Here is a 19,908-nt window from a genome sequence, read left to right as displayed (position 1 = left end):
CCTCCAGGCTGATCTGAGGTCAGACACAGCATGGCATCTTCTGACACAGACAATTAGAGCAGAGCCTGGAGCAGTGGCAATTAACAATCTTTCACATGTGGCCTCGTTTTGCAATCGCTGAATCTATCATAGCAGAGGGCGCACTGCTGGCGATTTTAAATTTAGACACATTTGCATAAAAGGAAGGTAAATCATGCTGCAAAAAGATAACATGCCAGTGGACAAATTGTGCCATTTCCAAGCTCCAGTAAGTGAAAAGAAAAGTCCTTGATGTGAAATCAAATAATATGCTAATCATTCCATGCTAGGAGGCAAAAAACAGGAGGGAAAAGCCAAAAGCAAATTGAGAAAAGTGCATCAAACGGCACTGGAACTTGCAGGAACAGTTGACTATAAGAAAACATACTGTTCTGGATTTAAGTGAATATTATTTGCTATAACTATCCCAACAATTTGATCTGCTACTTTGACTATTATTACATTAGCATTTCTACAAATTAACTCAATCTTTTGTCTCTATCGCTCTCATTCAGAATACATTTCCCTTTCAGTTTTATTTATCAAAAGGACTACTCTTCTGATATGCACTATTTAATTACCCTTAAAGCTTCCAGCTACATCCATACATTAACATATGCTGTCTCCTAATGACCACACACAATCAGTTTCTATAATGACCAGCAAGCGAATTACGGTATTCCATATTCCATTCGTACAACATTCATGCATAAAGCCCATGGGAATAGGCTCTAGCTCCTTTTAATGGCTGAAGTTGCCTCACATCAAATACATGGGCATAAATATAAATACATGACTGTCATAATGCATCGAGATGAAGAAATGCTCCCAGTCTGAGATTTGTGAGCTGGGAACGTTTAAAGGGGACTTATTATGTAAAAAGGACTTTAATGAGCTTTTAGATAAGATAAGATATTCCTTTATTGTCCCACATGGGGAAATTTCATTGGTGCAACGCAGGTAGATACAGAGGTAGATACAGAAGAAAAGAACAGATCACTTATAGGAAGTTTGAAAAACACTTTCAGTAGAAGATCTCTTATAAACAAAAACTCCCATAGACAAAACCCAACAAGGGATGGAGGGAAAAAATAATAAAGATAAAAATAAATACATAAATACCATTGCATGTGATCAATTGCATGTGACGATTAACCATGTTATAGCAGTGTTCCTCCTTCATTAGATTACTCACTTGTTTTTAAATGTGATGATTAACCCTGTTATAGCAGTGTTCCTCCTTCATTTGATTTCTCACTTGTTTTTAAATTGATTCATGTTTAAGTAATCCTGCATTTGAGGCTTGAGCAGTCAGAAAAAAAATATTTTCAGCCACCCCGTATCTCCCTTTACTGTACCTATTTGCAAGTATTCCAAAAAGACTATATAACCATGATTCAACTATTTAAAAAAGTTAATACAAATCCGACACTTGTTACAGTGAAATGCCACTGTGAAAAAGTACTGCAGTCTTCACCAGTTAAAGGATTGTTTACATTTTTTGAGCCGTTTGAGACCAATATTACAGCTTACAATGAACAACATTTAAAGTCATGATCTATGTGCGTTCTAGTTTAATACTAAACCCCCCAAAAAGAATACTATGTCTTTCTGAATTTCTGAAAATAAATTGTACAATAATAAATGGTTTTAAGGCTTTAGTGAGTATGTAAGAAAATAGAGAGTTGTTTATGTATCTTCACCTTGAGGCTTAGATAAATTTAAAATGTGGGAGTGCTAGACATCCCTTCTGTGTGACAGTAATAAGCTGTATTTACACCCATGGCTAAGTATCCCAATTATGATAATGCTGTGAATTGGTGCCACTTTTGACAAGCCTATATCAGACTTTCCAAGAGGGCCCAGGCACATTTGAGTGGACAGGTCTGTCTCTGTGTCTATAAGGAGACAATAGAAAGCGTTGCAGCAGTTTGTGTTTTTAGCCCCTCCTACCTTGCTGTGCTGTATGGGCCTGTGTGCGCAGTGGGAGTGACCAATCTCCGGTCCTACGCAGGGGGGAGCACCAGCGTCAGCAGCACAGAGCACATCTGGAAGGAGAGACAATACAGTAAATGTGTGTGTGTGTGTGTTTGTGGTGTGTGTGTGTGTGTGTGTGTGTGTGTCTCTGTGTGTGTGTCTGTGTCTGTGTGTCTGTGTTTGTGTGTCTGTGTTTGTGTACCAACAAAGTATTTACTTGACAAACAATTACTTAGAGAAAGCAATGCGGTTGCCATTTCTACCAATGTTATCATTCATAACAATACAGAGATTTTTTTTATATAAATAACGTCATTAAAATCACACGTTTTGGAAATTTTAACGAGACCAGAGCAGTTCTGATATTTGTCTACATAATTAAGAGTATACGTTCAGAGGGACAGATTAGAAGATAAGCGACAGAATGTGAAAACTAGCAGATGCATATGTTAAATGTGTCAATTCACCACAGCTCCTCATCATCCAGCCTGGGACAATACGCCCTCTAGAGACGAAGGAGAGGAAAACCGCAGGCTCCTTTGATCACACCATTTACAGTAATGAGGCCTTCAAGTCATTAATCCTTTTGTGTCCAATTGAATCGGGAAATATTTCACTAACTAATTACTATTATTAGGATGACACTTCACGTTGGCAGCAAAAAGGACCACATTACAATCGTTTTTGACAGCACATATAACAGTTTACATAGTTTTACATTTCATACAGGTTTGGTGTGAAATTGTCAATAAGCTCTAACTAGTTTCTACATCAAAATTGCATCTCATTTCTTACCTTTTGCTTTAAATCAACACAGCACATTGCCAAACCAGATGACAGCCAGCTACATGTTTGCAAACTGTAATGAGCCCAGCGTGGTCAAAACCCCACGATGTTCTGGTTCTGTCTTCGCCCCGGGAGGATGCACGACCAAGCAAAACAAACTTCACACAAAACCGTCCACCATTTACTTTTTAACAAAGTGAGTCAGCTCTCAGAAGCAGAAGTCGGAGAGAAGTGAAAGGAAGTATTTTTCTGTCTGTATGTAAATGTGGCTGAGGTGAGAAAAGACCTCGCTTTCTACAGAAGCTTAAAAGGCAATTACAATTAGTGTATACCCAGATAATTTGAATAATTGAATAGCTATTGCGTCATAGAGCAGAGCAATTAGTTTGAAATGTAAACTACCTGCAAAAATAATCCCTTTTTGTGTTTTTTTGTCGCACCATCGTCACACTGTGCTCCCTTGAGAAACAACATTTACAAGTGAAAAAATGTGCAACTCGAAACTGTGACGAGATTTAAATGTTTGCCGGTCAAGTTGGTGGTTTTGAGTTTGCATAGAATTTACCTGAGGAAGACTTGGCCCGGTGGTGCTGCTTGGGCACAGGTCCGCAGGGAGGTGCCATGAGATCAAAGGGCGGAGCTTGTTTTGGGACGTTCCGCTTCAGACAAAGGTTAAGAAACTCCTGCTCAGAGAACAGGGTCAGGATCAGAGCCAGGTCCACACTGGAGACACGCTGATCATTTATGACAAGGATTTCATCCCCTTTGCGCAGACCTGGAGGAAAACACAGTTTAGAATATACAAGTACTAACAAACAGAGATGATACATTAAATAGAATAATGTTATCACTGAAGTGCAAATTTAAATTACAACTGATCAGCTTATAGGAACGATTGTGTTCAGCATTTAAGTTGTAATAAATCATTGTTTCTAAAGTCATATTCAACCACTTTTCAATATTTATACAAGAGTAGTATGGGATTTATGGGAGGACCACTATATCCCAGGACTTTTTAGTGTATCTTCTGCAGTTCTGGTGAAAATGTTCCTGACAATTGACATGTACAGAAGCATCAAATCTGAAAACACACTTGTCGGCACAATGGACAGTTAAGCACCTTGACGATAGGCCAGCCCATCTGAAGGCACCTCACTGACAAAGATCCTGCAGTTCTTCTGGCCATCTGCGTACCCAGAGTTTGCAAAAACTGTCAGGAGACGATGGGGAAGGTATTAAAAATGTGCATAATTTAACATATGGTAAGAACAAAAGATGAGTTTAACGCTGACTCACCGAAATCTTGTACGTTGCTCGGCTTGCTCATGTGCAGAGTAAACATATTAATAGGCACCACCTCCAGCCGATCACTGACCTACGACCGGCATTAAACAAATCAGCAAAAGTGCATTGACTTCAGATTTGTAGAGTATATCCTTGTTATTTGGACCCTCACCAGGTTGTCCAGGACCTCATCATGTGACACATTTCTGACCTCCACTTCCTGTCCTACCATCCTATGCAGGCGTAAGGAGTGCCGACGAGGATCCAGCTGTTTTACCTATCAACACAAAAAAACGCAGTATTCAGAGTATTCAGAGCTGTGAATGTAGCGACACACATAGTTCCCCACATAGTTCACACGGCGACGCCTCGCACAACAGCTGCAGCATGGCCGAGGCGTGAATTATTCAGGCCTTACACAATTATGATGAACATTTTGCACTAAACAGAAGAGCTTCCTCCAAAGGGACAGTAGCGTGTGTTTGTGTGCGTCTGTAAAAGTCAGTCAGATAATGGGTGAATAGATGTGTGATGGTTACGCCCCTGAGACGAGAAAAGTTAAACAATGATGAAAAAGATTACTGTTTACTATTTGCAATTACTATCACTATTCACTGATACAAGTTCTAATGTTGCTGAAAACATTAATAGTCTGGTATTTATTAATGGGAGTTTTCTTGCCTTCTCTGTAAAGCACATTTTTGTTTCATTTTTGTATGAAATGTGCACTATGAATAAATAAAAAATCTACATTCAAGTAGCTTGAGATTCTTTGCAAACCAACCTTGCATGCCACAGAAAGAAGGTCAGCCGCTGTCTGCTCTGTCCTGACAGGAATCTGGACTGTCAAGCTGTCTGGCATGTGAACGCACATGACCATATCTGCCGCGCTGTCCCCTACTCCACCTTCAGGGGGCGACATTGAGTAGATGCTGCTCAGGACGTCCAGCCTCTGTAAAGAAAGCATAAATAAGATGGTGAAAGGGGGGCAGAAGGAGGAGGAAGTAAACAGAGAATGGGAGGGGCCTAAACGAGTGAATGTGGCAGACGCTGAGTTACAGCCCACAAATCAATACACTTCCATTAGTTCAGGAAGGCTCCGCCCAATGGGCGGGTCTTACCACAGAACAGTATTAATATCGGAGTTCTCGATCTAAATTCTTTTATTGACAATGACTCTTGGATGAGAGTCGAAACGTCTATTTTTTCTAACTGAGTCCAGATGACTACAACTGAAGCCTTTTCTACTATGGAACACGCCTGGACGAATGAGGGATTACACCGACACTTCCATTAGTGTAAATGACTGGCCGTGGCTAAAACAACCAAGCAGAACTGTCAAAGAAATAGACTTTCAACGATTCATATGACAGCTCTGACTGCAGTTTCTTCAAATAATAGTCCTCATAATGACCATGTAGACATGTCTAGACGTCTCAATGATATCGGCCCACTCAATACCCAAAACCACAAGCAATCATAAGTGCCCGTGATGCAATACATTGGTGCCAGTCTATTTCAAAGGCAAGGATTTAAAGGTAATTATTTGTTGGTGGCAGAGACAGTGAGGTTTTGGACAGGGTATTTAAAGGGGTGCTCAATGTTTGGGGAGGTTGGGGTTTTGGTTGCGACTTTATGTCTCTGGTGGGGAAAGACCACAATTATCAAGGCTGAGGGAAGCAGGGAAACGCTCAGACCAATCCAAGACCACCAACTCAGAGCAGCAGCATGTCTGACCATGTAAACTTATGGAGACACAGGACACACAGTACTGGCTGCTAGTGGTAACGTTGCAAAAGCTGACAAATGCATATCAAACAGGATAATATTATCAAATTTAGATGTCAACTAGGATTTTATTTTTGTTTAGATTGTTTCCTGTTGGTCAAATTAAATAAAGTGGATTGTAAACTTTTTTTATATGGCATTTTCATGCCTAACTTCTGCTGGTCAAGGCAAAATAACAAAACATAATAATAGTCATAATAGTCTGTCAATGTTACTAATGCATATTACAGTTATTAATGGAAAAAGAGCTGCGATTGGCTAATAGTTGCATGGTCACAGTGCAAAGAACTCGAAATTACTGGTAATGTCCAAGAAGTTACAGTATATATGTATTAACCCCTCTTAGTCATCTGAATAGGACTATAAGTGGAACACAAAGACAGTCCTACAAAGGAAACACATTATGACTAATTTAAAACACCTCAAAGCAGTATTGACCCTTTTTCCTCTTCACAATTATGAAAGAATGTACCACAGAGGGGCAAGTTCCAGCACTTGTTTCCTCAGAGTCCAGATTCAGGCCCTGGACATTGTGTGTATTGAATTGATGGGCAGTGGAGTGTGGAGAGAGGCAGCGACACAGACAGAGGGATCAGGATGTCGGAGCAGGTGACGTGAGCACATTTCATTCCTGGAGCCTCTGATGAGAATGTTCAGGGCTGTGTAGTAGACAGACTTTGGGCTTTTGTGTCCACGAAAAGAGCAATCCTTAAAAACCTGCAGTGGATTAATGTAAGATCCAGGCCTCCTGTTCTTACAACTGTCAAGCCTCTGGGATTGTGGGATACACTAAACACACAGTTGGACAGTTAATTCTTGGCCCAGATGTCGCTAGAGTGAAGCACAAAATGATTATTAAAGGCAGGCAACGTCGGATTTTGAAAACAAAGTTGGCCCTGGTAACCTCAAAGGATTTATAGACTAACAATATGACATTTGGCTTTTAAATCTATAAATCTGTAAAAACTCAAAATCTCTCATGCTCTTTACCTACCGCTTACCATATATATATATTTTTTTTTTTTTTGCATATATATATATATATATATATGCAAAATGGAACTAGAACTCAATGGAAATACCATAATCTTACAGGTAAGTAGAGTAGAGACTAAATAGCCTCAGAAAGTGTTTTATAAATACATGTTTGGTTAAATTTGCTATTCATAATTTAGACACCATTTCCATGTCTTACAAAAATACAGAAATAACTCTATACCTCTTCTGTTCACATCTGTAGTGACTTCCAGAGCCACCACCAGGGGCCAGTGTGCCAGGAGCCTATCCCAGTGACTTTGGGCCTTAGACGGGGTACACCCTGGACAGTGGCCAACTTGTCACAGGGCCAACAGACATAGACATAGACACAGACACACAGATAACTATTCACTCTCAAATTCACTCACTAGGGCCAATTTAGAGTTGCCAATTTTGCCTAACACATGCATATCTTTGGACGGTGGGAGGAAGCCGGAGAACCCAGAGAGAACCCACGGTAACACGGGGAGGACATGCAGACTCCACTTGCCACCGTGCACCCCAAAAACTACATTTTGCACTAACAGCCTTCTCCTATAACGCAATAAAGGAGTGGAAAAATCTCCCTCCTGAACTAAAAAGTCAAACAAACTATTCAACATTCTCTGTGGAACTTAAAACGTGGCTTTGGAACAATCAATCTTGTCAGCATTAACAATTAAACATTCTCCCCCTTATAATAAGCCTAATGTAGCTCCCTGTTGTGAACCGTTTTATGACATGCAACACCACATACTGCGGAAATGTGTGTGTAATATGCAAATATATGTAACAGTACACTACTGTGAATAATCGAAAAAAATTACCAGGACAAATTAACAAATGTATTGTGATATGTATTTCATGTATTTTATGGACTATGGTTTTAATAGTGCAAAGTGAAACTGGTAGGTCAAGTATACTCCTTATGTGTGTGAGTGTATTTGGGTCAGTGTATGTGGACTCTGTGAAATTATCTTGAATGTTTTTTGTTTGCACTGTATCATTTATTAATTCTTGTCAATCAGGGACTGCAGATGGAAATTAGCTACTTACTACAATCTGGTGCTGCACAAGCTTAGTGTCGTTTTACATTGTCCCTTCAATTAAATTGTGACTAAACTAGTTCTCACGAGGTTCTTATTACAATATGCCACTTTAAAAGTTTTGTCAAACGCAAGAAGGTTAGGTTTCCCTCATTCAAACAAAGGGTTATAAAATGTAAAACAAACTAAATGTCCATTCGATCTAAGTGAACAATTTTCTTTTGTAAAAGTCAGCTTCATAATAGATCCTATAGAGAAAGTCAGCCGAAGAAGCATATGGCAGGTATGAGCTGTAAGTAGGGACACTTATGACCTATACACAAGATATTACATATAAACTCCCCCTTCCTTTGGCTTTACTTCAAAAATATTAGAAGAAAATGATGCCTTAATAGTGTATTTGAGGGGATTTGGGACCAAAGTAGGACAACAGGCGAAGTCATCAGGACTGATAGAAGGAACTGTATGTGTCGACAAAAATCAATGGCGCTGCATGGCCCCTGTCTCTCTCTCCAATTCCTGCCCTCAACAATCCTAATCCCCACTAAATCAAAACGCTTTCTGTTGACGCTCTGTTTTTCTCACACTCAGTTGGGACAAAACTAAAGACCAGCACTCACCCACAAGGAGTCAGCCGCAATTACGCCTATGTTAAAGTTACCCCAATGAAAGCCTGTACTGTTCCCCTAAACTGCTCTTAGATCTCATTATATTCTGGTACAACGACTGCTTTTTCACAGTAACCGCATTCACCATCACCACTGACTTGTGTGTGAATTATAGCATCCGGTGGGACAGTGGTCACAGTGTCATTAGTTTTTACATTTTATTTGTGCAAGCAGCAACACATCACGTTATAATGGAGTGTGTTAAACAGTCGATCTCATAGGATGTTGTTTAATTGAGTGACGCTTTACGGCTATGATCCATTTGTGCCATCCAAAGAGTGTAGCAAAGCAAAAACAAAAAAACACAGAAAGAAAAAATGAGAATTTATTCTCAAACCCTGTATAATTCTTGTCAGATTCTTCATTCTTATCTTGCACCTACACCTTGACATTATTGATTTTCAGCTTCCATGTTGTACGAGTAATACACATGTCAGCAATACCTTCACACAGGTCAGTCACTGTCAGTCAGCTGAGGTCATGGCACAAGGTACAGTACTGCGCCATGTTCAAACTGTAATCCAATACGTACATTTGTTCCACTGAATGGACAGATGCTAGAGGATTTTCCATCAGATAAATCATGCTTTTGGGACTGTTGTGTAATGCCTCACCTCAGAACTTCTGGGCGGGAAGTTACACGGTTGACCAACGCAGTCGCCATCAAATATCTGGAAGGAAGAGAAAGACATTCAGAAGAGCAGAATACGAGAGTCAGGGGCACCATGCTGATTGAGTCATGAGTGAGTTGGGTTCTAACAGTGGACGCATGTGGTATGATTATGTGGATGATTAAAAAGTACATGTGGTGACTCAAAGCTCTGATGCGGTCTAGTGCAATAGTAGTTTGCTCTGTATTTGTGAAAGGGTTACCAGGGTTCTGACACAATTGTTTGGATAAATACAAAATATTTAATGGTGACACAGAATGTACTGAAATAAAGATTATATTTCATGTCATTCATCATTATTATGGGTTTTGGGATTGCCCACCTGTTCATAAATATTGGTCTGAGATGAACAAAGTCAACTGAACTTTAAAACAAACAACGTATCTGGGTAATAAAACTTCAGCAATGGAATCAATAGATGGATTCATTTATTTATTGACCTTTACTTAACCAGGAAAGTCCAACTGAGGGGAGGAGCCTATTATGCATGTTTTTAGTATGTTTTCCGCAGACACGGGGCAAACATGCAAACTCCACACAGAAAGGTCCCGTGCCAATCAATCCCAGCTGCTGTGAAAAGTGCTAAACACTGTGCCGGATACAAATTAATACATTTGGAATTTTACTTTTAGTAGAAGGAAAGAAAAGTAGTCCAAAAATGTTAAGACTGAACTCGAATAACAATTGGAAAATATTTACTTCAAGGTTAATTAAAAAAACAACTGATTCTCCCTCTGTCTTTTTTGTGATTGTATTTGTAAAATACATCAATTAAATAAAAGTTCCACAAACAAAACACAAAAAGACAATAAAAAAAACAAAAAGATTATATGTGTACTAATCACCAGAATACAAATCTGACAGGTCGGCGACAAATATGTATTTTATAAATGTAGCATGCTCTAACCTAAGTCAATCACAGCTGTATTGGGAGTCACAGTTTTATGTCTGCAGAAAGAGGTGGACAGTCGGTTATTATGTGAAAATAACTACAATTTCTCCATCTCCACCAGTGTGTTAGAAATCCTTCCCCGTTTTACTCCATTTGATCTCCCCCGGCCTCCTACAAGTGATTGAAAGGTGTGCCTCAGAGCAGTGTGTGTGCGTGCTTGGGGCTAAGCCTGGCTGCTTGTAGGTGAGTGTGAGGACTTTAACAAGTCTATAACACAGTGGTGACAGCGAGCCATCCGTTATTCGGCTGATGGGACTGCCGCGCTCACTCAGACAGGGAATTTTTGCAGAGGATATTTTGTCATTGGGCAAAAGAAGAATTATCAGTGACAAGATGATGACACAAATAGGAGTTCTTGTCCTCTCATGAAGTCAAAGTCTTGTTGCTGTAAACATCCCTGTGGGCTAAATTACTGGTGAGCTGCAGTAAGGAAGGGATGAGGGGAGGATCACATTTTAACTAAGGATCTGCCGACATGGATTACCTATTTGCATTTCTCAAGCGCACACAAACCCTTTATTGAACCCAACTCTCTCTGTTCTTATATATTTATACACAGGCTCTAAAGCGAAGTTTAGAACAACCTTTTGTAGTATTTAATATGAATCTATAACATAGTCGATCATTATATTACATTTTGTGCATGTTAAACCGGAATACTAGACATGTGCTATACGGCGGTCTGCAATCTAGAACCTGCTGCATTGAAATTAAACTTTCTTGGCCAGACCTGACCGACGGGTCAAAAGACAACCCTGCATCACTACCATGGACATTATTTCTGTGTAAATATCTCATGTTACAAAGGCTTATTGACAGATGGGGCCCGTATACGTACAATTTCGTGTTTCTTGGTTTGATTTTCCTGATCAAAACTGCTTATTAGGGATGTCAGGATGTCACATTTTAGTGTTACGAGTATTGTGAGAGAAAACAGCACAATTTAACGATTATTCATGATTATTGAGTCTGTGACCAAACAACAATGACATCTTTAATTTTCTTTCATTCCTGTGCACAACATGTTACTATTACTAATGCACTTTTTTTTTACCAATTAACTTGAATCTGTACATATTTGCCTGAAGTTAGTATCTTCAACCTCAAGATTAATGACCATTCCAGTATTATTACAATGTCTTAATATAGCTTGCTGGTTTTAAAAACATACATTCTACATAGATTGAGACATTACAATTCTTGCTAGATTTTACAACTTTAAACTGCTGATGCCATACTGTACAACTCATAACCGCTTACAAACCAAATAAATTGATCGCGTTGAACCAAGGATTATTAAGCCGCAAACCCTTATATCAGGAAGACTTACCTACACACCTAAACATGGGATCAAAATAACTAAGAATCTGCCTACACGGATTACCTCTGCACTTTCTCATGTGCACACAAACCCTCCTCTGACCCCGCTGTTACTCTCCCTCTCCAGCACTTGCACATTAAAAGCATTTCTGTAAACGTAGACTAAATTTAGCGTGCATCACCAGCGCTCTCACAAATCCTCACATCTCCCTGGCCTACTTCCCACAGAACCTGCCACTCACTGTTTACACCCGACTCCGGACAGGAAGAGAAGACAGAGAGGAGAAACATGGCTGACTTAAGGGCTAGGGCACTCAGAGACAGGGTTGCAGGGCTAAATGGGATTTAGGTTCCGTCAACAGAGATGAGTAAGTATGGAAATTGTGGTACAAAGGCTGCAAGCGAGCTCTCTGATGTTTAGAGATCGGAGGAGAGAGAACTAAAGTGAGGTAAAAGGAACATTTTGATTAAATTGTGGGTGAAACAAAAATTACGTTCTGGGTTAGAGGAGAGCGATCAAGTGAAAGTGGACCCAAGAAGGAAACTAAATAAGTTTCGGCTCGATAGTCATAGCCGGAAGAAGTACTTTGATCTTAATATAAGTGACACAACTTCTTTAACAACTTTAAAACACATGAAACTTAGCACAACTGGATCCATTCTGTAATATTCTATCCTGCAAGATACTACTGAACAGCCTTTGTATGAATATAAAACATTATGAGATGTTCAAGGCCAACATCGGCCAGTAAATAGTTTATTACATGCAATTAAAGGTCAGACCGATATCATTGAATATATATCACATGCTTTTACTAACAGAGGATTGGCTGCAAACATGTCAATTAAAAAGCATCTAGAATATCATTGGCAATTTTAAATAATTGGATCTTGATACTATTCACATTTTATTATTTGAACAGCCCTAGTTCTACCAGTGACTACATGTTGTGATTGTAGTCTAAAATATATCTGCCTATTCCAATCAGTTGCAAATAATAAATCAATAGCTAGAGAGACAGCTAGAGCCCACCACCAGCTGTGATGACGACATAGACCGTGCACAAAAATAATCACATAACAGGAAAGACCTCCCGTATCACAGAGACTGAAGGAAGCCTTTGAGGTGAGATGACCCGAGAGGAAAAAGGAAGCTTTTTAATATTTAGCATCTTTACACCAGCCATCTGCCAGAGTCTGCGGAACTGAGGAGGGAGGGAGGGAGGGAACGAGAGAGAGAAAGAGAGATGGAGAGATGAAGAGAGCGAGAGAGAATCACAACTGGGCTTCATTAAAACTAGTAGGAGTTTCCTTCAAAAAATAACAACGTACAAGATAACACAGCAGGGTAAAACAGGGTAAAGCAGAGTAAAAAGCAGGGTGGCTTGGCTTGATGGATGAGCAGAGCAAATTGGGACACACTGTAGACAGTTTGGTGTCACTTAGCGGGGAGCGCGATTAGCATTTAACAACGCTAACCTGCAAACTGCACAGCACCACAGCTAATGGAAAGACAATGTTTTCCTCTGCGCACAGTTCAAGGCTTGCATTTCCTGTTCCTCAAAATAGACCACCAGCGTTCTCTGCAGTGTGTCTAGAGTGAACATGAGTAGTGGATTCCCGCATCAATAAATAAAGAGACTAATTACTAAGCTGGGAGAAAATTCCAGCCCCCTTGCCCCAAAGCACCTGGGTAAGGAATGCTTCCCCTGCTCCTTCAATGATGGGAGGTTTGCACTAAAACTTCACGGGGGATTCTGACTTTGTGTACTTCTAATTAATAAATTCTGCTTTGGGGAGAGTTGAAGTCAAATAGTAATTATGACTCTAAGCTGCTTTCTCTTAACAGTGCTCAAGCAGGGTAAAGCGAGCAATAAACCAAGATGTTTTCTGGTTGTTTAGTTAATGTTTATGCGCACTGGGGCTAAAAATCAGACACTGTATAATAATGAGTGTGGATGTGGTTGTGAACTGCTAAACACGTGTAGTGAATTATTCCGCACTAAGAATTGGGCTAATCCAGACCACCTGAAGAGTTTTATAACTAATGGTTTCAGAGGAGATTCCTGTCACTTCACAAGCTAAATGATGCTGCAGGAAAAATCACTACTGAGTTTTCTTCATATAAATAATGGCCTGGTTAAAAGTAATGAGCGCATGCAGTGGTTAAGTTCAGACTCACAATTATGCACACTTTTGCTGCTGATTTGAAAAAGCCTTCAGCCACACAGAATCGCTGGAATATTTTAAGTGTTGTTGTTTAAGCCTAAATCATGCTTATAATTGGACACTTTTAAGACTTGATGCAAAAATGAGCAAAACCATAGCTAATGAACTTGTTGTTTATTATAATTAGCTATATGACCACAGTGACTAAACAAGTAGAACATCATTTATTACTACATAGTATTACTTTTGTTACCATGGCATTGATGGCAAGATGTTTAAACGCTTCAAATGCTACTACTGACACTCCTTACACAATTCATTTCCAATTATTTACTCTATACTAGTGATTCTCATACTCTTTTTACTCCAAGCACCACCAAAGAAAAGATTTTGGTTTTCGAGTACCACCAGATCTAAATCAGGTCTGTAAAAGGACTAAACTGGGGCCAAACATGTCCTTAAGTAGGAAGAAACAATTGCCACAGTAGTTTTAGGAATTACTCAAGGAGGAAAAAAGCACTATAAATGACAAGTAGTTTGAGAAACGCTGCTCTATACAATACTTATATACCGGTACTATATAATATCAGTCAGAGGTAATGTAACAAAATGTTTCAGCCTATTCTATTCATTTGTACCTAAATAACACACACCACATCTACAGGTGCAATATTTGATTATGCCTTTCGAATATAATCACCACTTGCTCTGTGCTAGTTTGTTGACGTCCATGGTGCATTCAAAGTCCTATAATTTGGTGTGTGTACCTGTGATGCAGACGGCCTCTTCTCTCGCCCTCTCCTCGTCAGGTTGTCCAAGCCTTTGAGGGAGGAGAAAAGACCTCTCTTATGCTGTCTGCAGGTCAGGGAAAGTGAACGCCTCCTCAGAATCGCCTCATCTCGTGAACAAATCTGAACACATACACATTTATCAGCACTGACATCCATTTCTCACTCAAACGTCACCCTCGCAAGTTATCTTAATTACATTGTAATTCAGTAATGTGGGTGTTCTGTAACAAGGGGCAGCTATTTATAAAATACAAAAGGTTTGACACTTTCCTTTCTTTAGTAGTCAAGTAGTCGCTGATTTCTTTTGTAACATGGCTGTGAGTGAGCAATACACACTGTGGAACAGCACCAGCTATTCACATATTCATATATTCACATTTACAGGCACAAGTATTTCCCTTTCATATTCATTCACACTGTGTAAGCCCAAAAAGTATTGTTTCAAAATATGATGCAATATTGCTCCAATTCACTTAAAGGTGTACTATGTAACTTTTATGGTGGAAGGTCTGCCACATGCTGGTTTCTATGGAGATGTTATGGTTTTTCCTAGAATATTCCACAGTATAGGGCTGCAAAATTAATCCCAATCGAGTTAAAATAGCAATTTGGACGTAATTAGCAAAATCGGAAAAAACATCATCATTATCAATTATCATTTCCACCATAACCAACAAAGATGTTTATGTGGTTATTTTATTAGTCTTCAGTTCACAGGGCTATTTCCGTATTTTTGTCCAATTTCCTGTATGTGGTTTAAAATGTGAACTTTGAACCGAATCCTAAACTAATTTCAAAACTAATGGCGAGCCCTACCACAGTATGGTATGACATTTCTCCACTGAGACAAGCAGGTGGCAAACTCCTACCTTTAAATAGAGAGAACCTTCTGCTACTACTGTATTAATATTCTGCCAAAAATATGGGGTAACATTGAAGTATGAAGGAAAATAGACACCCTTTTCAGTCTCTTACCAATGCATGGAATGACGACACAGAGAAGATTCCCAGACGGGCCAGCGTGGTTTTGGTAGGTCTGCTCGCGATGGCTAGCAGACTCTTTGGATTTGGCAGCTCTCCTCCTTGCAGACTGGCCAGGTAGCAGCGCATTCTGAACAAATCCATGTTGAACCTTTCCAAGTTCTGTTCCCACTGTTGAATCTGGGAAAAAAAGAAGTTTTAAATCTTAATTAGTGGACATTTTTAGGGGCAGAGGAGAGGTAAAGTTGTATTGGCAATGGCAACCCAGGGTCAGTAGAACCTATTAGGTGTAACTGCTTGCAGATGTTAGGAGGGGGCGCAAATAGGTTGATAGCACCAATGACTGCACATCTGATGTGATGCATTGTAAATCCCTGGATCTATTTAATGTACATTTAGAAAGCAAAGTACAGTGTCCAGACCACCTTTAAAAACACCTTTTAAAAAACAGACACATTTCAAAGCCTCTTTGGTCCACTTGCTGTTTGCATATGTAAGCTTTAGAAGGTGCTTAGTCGCTTGGCTGGAGACAACTTTTAATGGGAACACTTTTACTTAAACAACCCGCCATAACAACTGGGTTTAATGGCTTGAGTTCATTTACAATAGTGCACCTTGTGGAGTTGTCCTATTACATTTCACCCTGATGGAATTTCTTAGCATTACACAGCGCAGTAATGGCCCAGGCGGTGCTTTGTGGACCTTTGACTTTTTAAACCTCGTAAACAGAAAAGTCGCACACAAATCACCATGGAAGCGTGTAAAACTGTGTGCAATGTGCCATGAAAGAGCTCATATATCAACACAGGTGGACTAATAGACCTTGAGTCAATGACATTTAAAGGATGGACATCTCTGAGGTGATCTGGGGTATGGTATGTCAGTTATTCACATAGATATGGAAAGTTGGCCTTAACTATGATGTGGGGAAGTTGGAATAATAGAGTCTTTTCCCATTTGTAGAGGATTAAATTGCGTTAATTCAGCTGTGACTACTGCTACGACTACAACTACAACAACTACAGACATTGCTATTTTACTTCCAATGATCACAACTGCAACTGGGGCTTCTGTTATTTATCATTACCATTTATTATTACCAATTATCACTTCAAGTTCTATTCCGACTAGTGTTCCAGTAATCATGTTACCTTTATTACTGTGCATGACTGGATCAAAAACAAATCTAAATTACATCAAACGTTAATCGTTTTAAAATGTACCTACTACTAAAAATCCCTAATGCCTCAAATTTTCACATAATCTCACACCAACAGCCAAATATTGGCAGCCTTATTCAGGATGGTTCAAAAATAGCCGTGAGCATGAAATTCAATTGGAACATTTATTCCAGCGAGCATCTTTGTTGTCCCTCGAAAATGCTTATGCAGTCAGCGTTTGTCGACCGCCTTCTGAGACTGGGCCGAATCGGAGCTTTTAGACAAACAACATCATCAGTTAAACACAAGATCCCATCTGCCCTGCACTCACAAATTATTTACATGCATTTCGGAGCCATTAACCCTGGCACAAATGAGCAATCCTTGTAAGTGATTCCCATCTTTTCTTATTTGGCAACTTTAACATCTGTTGTCTTAATAGGTCTAATGCAAAATAGGCCCTCCAATGAAACTTGATCATAGGGCACGTGCATTTAAGGGGGGCACGTAGGGACATCAAAAGACCTCTTCTGGCACAGACATGGATGGGTTGGGGGGGTTGTATTACTACATCAAAGTTTAGTCCTGGTTGATCCACAAAAAGGCCTAACTCTACCTCAGCCTCCAGGCGCTATTCTCCCCGCGCCGACCTGCACTACTCTGACCCTGTGATTGAGGTGGCATCCCAGGGTAATTGGAAGCAGACACATTGCATACTAGTCGTCTAAGAGTCTATAAGCCCAGTGACAAGCTCATTGGTCATCAGCGGTGCAGGACTGACTGCTTCCATTTATGGTGGTTGCATGGAGGAATTTGTCTATACGGAGATCTGCAGCAGAAACCAAAAGGAAAATTGGATGTAAGATAAATTGTGTCACTAGGGCAAGAAACACAGTGTAACAGAAGCATTAAAGGGCAGACCACATCTGCTGTGTTGGCCCTATCTTGCAATGCTAATGAGACATCAACCATAGGATTACTTTTATTAAAGATCTTGCAACTACCCTGAAATATGTATATAAAATATATACAAAAGTATAGCTGTACTACTAATATTTGGTGAGGATAACCTTGTTTTTGGAATTATTATTATTACTATTATTATTATCATCTATTGTCACCATATTTTCTAAATAGAGCTTTTTTTTTTTTTTATTCATTTTTCTGAAATGTTCCAAAGAATGGCCTTTAACGTATCTACCTTATAGTACAAAAATATATAGAAAATACCATGGTACAGGCATTCTTACAGTTATATGGCTCGCCTCTCCATAGCTGTAACTTGGCTGTCATAAACAGCGTGTTCCCATGGTGGACAGGATGGTAATAAACTCCCCTTTTTTTCTTTTTAACGTTATAGCGTAAAACACATACTTTGAAGACGTATGTGTTTTGGCGGTAAATGCACCTTTTCAGTTGACTGCCATTAAAAGCAACACAACAACAACAAAGCTATAACAGCTGTAAATAAGAGCGTTACTATGAAGATTATAAGAGTATTTAAAGGAGCAACTAAAGGTTCTTATCTTAGCTTTCATGTATTAATTAATTCATTCATTTTCTACCGCTTGTTCCCGTTAGGGGTCGCTGGAGCCTATCCCAGTGACTTTGGGCTTTAGGCGGGGGACACCCTCGACAGGGGCCAGCTCGTCACCTTTCATTTTCAACTCAAATCTGTCTTGAGCAGATAATAAGACGCAAACCAAGCTGTATTGCGGAAAGCACATTTTAGGTCACTGAGTTCACCTTTCCCACACTCTCCTGCAAACACTTATTGTCATTTTACCAGTATTAATGTTGTTGTTGAGCTTTAGGTTATTGGCTCTTTATACCCAGTGTAATCTGCTGTATGTGGGCCACAGTGGCATGCTGGGTGCTTTAGCTCCTCCCTGGGGCTGTGCAGAGGAGGAGGAGGAAGAGGATAATGCACACAGAGAGACCATTACTCCAAAACATCTGGAATCACGATCTAATGCTCTGGGATTGAGCTGTTCCCATGGGTTTCAACAGAGAAACGTTTTGGGACTGATGCATTTAGGCCATTTCACCCACAGAGACCGAAATATTGCACTGTTCAGTTCATTTACAGTCTATTTCATTCTTATTTTTTATCTTATAGCCTATATTTATTTTCATCCCATAGCAGATTTAAATTGTGATTTTATATAGGTTGTTTAAACATTGTTCATTGTTTTATGTTGCACCGAATCACCAAAACAAGTCACGTTTGTGAAATCTGTTCATTGACAATGGTAATAAACCTTTTGTGATTCTGATTCTGAGTGGCTTGTGGAGAGCCTTTTTAAAAACTCTGAATCTATTATACATCCCAAATTCCAAAAACCCCAAAGGAAGAATTATTACCAAGACCATAAATAATATATCAGATAATATATCAGATAAAGAAGCTCATATGTTTTTGCATTTTAGTTTAATGTGCATTTAGAAATTCTTGGCAGGAACACAATTTCAGATAACAAAGAGATTGGGACACTAAAAAAATGTACAATAAAATCATTATAATCTTTTTTGATCGCATAATAGATTTTTAAAAATAATGATAATAATTTAAATAAGCCAATATCTCACATACAATTTTTCTTTTGTTATTTACCTTTTTTGCTATGTCTTAAACTGTGCAAATGTGCCTTGTCTTAAAATATAAAGTTAAAAACATGAAATTCCTGTGCGTTACCTGGTTCTCAATAGCCTTGCGGTTCTTGGGGTCGTGGACCACAGTCAGCTGCAGTTCGGCCATCTTCTTCATCTTGCTGTCCATGTCAGTCTTCTGAAGCAGCGCTCGCAGCTGACTCCTCAGCAAACGCACCGTGTCCTCTTTACCCTGCCGTTTGGCCAGAAGAGAGGCGCTGGCCGAGTGGACGGCCGTCACCCAGTTCTCCAGGTCTGTCTGGTTAGAAGCCTGAGACCACAAAAATACAGATAAATTACTTTTAATGTGATCCAATTCTAAGTATGTCCATAGTTTTCTGAGAAGATGAGATCAGATGAGCTGTAGTCTGAGTTGTGACAGACTAATCAAAGAAAACTTGATGGATTATTAGCGCACGCTTGTTATGGACTGAATTTATGCATTGTTAATCATCTGTTTCATCATATTTTGCATGATTCATTTGGCATAACATCACCAACATTTCTTTGAGATCTAGAATGACTCAATTCAAACAAAATGTGTAAGTGGAAAAACTAGGATGTAACCTGCGTACTGTGAATCTTGCTTTGCCTCTGGGCGTTTGTCAGCTCCATATGACACTGTTTTATT

General features: G+C 39.5%; 1 protein-coding gene across 1 annotated transcript in view; it reads right to left on the bottom strand.

Moving 5' to 3' along the window:
- Positions 1-19,908, bottom strand: part of LOC140370945 (rho guanine nucleotide exchange factor TIAM2-like) — a 52,302-nt gene that overhangs the window by 21,987 nt on the left and 10,407 nt on the right. The window contains exons 4-13 of the mRNA XM_072458229.1: positions 19,324-19,548; positions 15,463-15,648; positions 14,464-14,607; positions 9,199-9,255; positions 4,850-5,017; positions 4,238-4,342; positions 4,078-4,156; positions 3,902-3,991; positions 3,347-3,556; positions 1,972-2,066 (exon numbers count right to left, since the gene is read on the bottom strand). Coding sequence (XP_072314330.1) covers positions 1,972-2,066; positions 3,347-3,556; positions 3,902-3,991; positions 4,078-4,156; positions 4,238-4,342; positions 4,850-5,017; positions 9,199-9,255; positions 14,464-14,607; positions 15,463-15,648; positions 19,324-19,548 — 1,359 coding nt within the window. The remainder of the gene's footprint in view (positions 1-1,971; positions 2,067-3,346; positions 3,557-3,901; positions 3,992-4,077; positions 4,157-4,237; positions 4,343-4,849; positions 5,018-9,198; positions 9,256-14,463; positions 14,608-15,462; positions 15,649-19,323; positions 19,549-19,908) is intronic.

Source organism: Eucyclogobius newberryi, unplaced genomic scaffold (genome assembly GCF_026437365.1).
Source record: "Eucyclogobius newberryi isolate DKJ021-1_F unplaced genomic scaffold, fEucNew1.0.hap1 SCAF_21, whole genome shotgun sequence".
Classification (NCBI taxonomy): Eukaryota; Metazoa; Chordata; class Actinopteri; order Gobiiformes; family Gobiidae; genus Eucyclogobius; species Eucyclogobius newberryi.
This window is presented reverse-complemented; position numbering and strand designations above follow the sequence as displayed.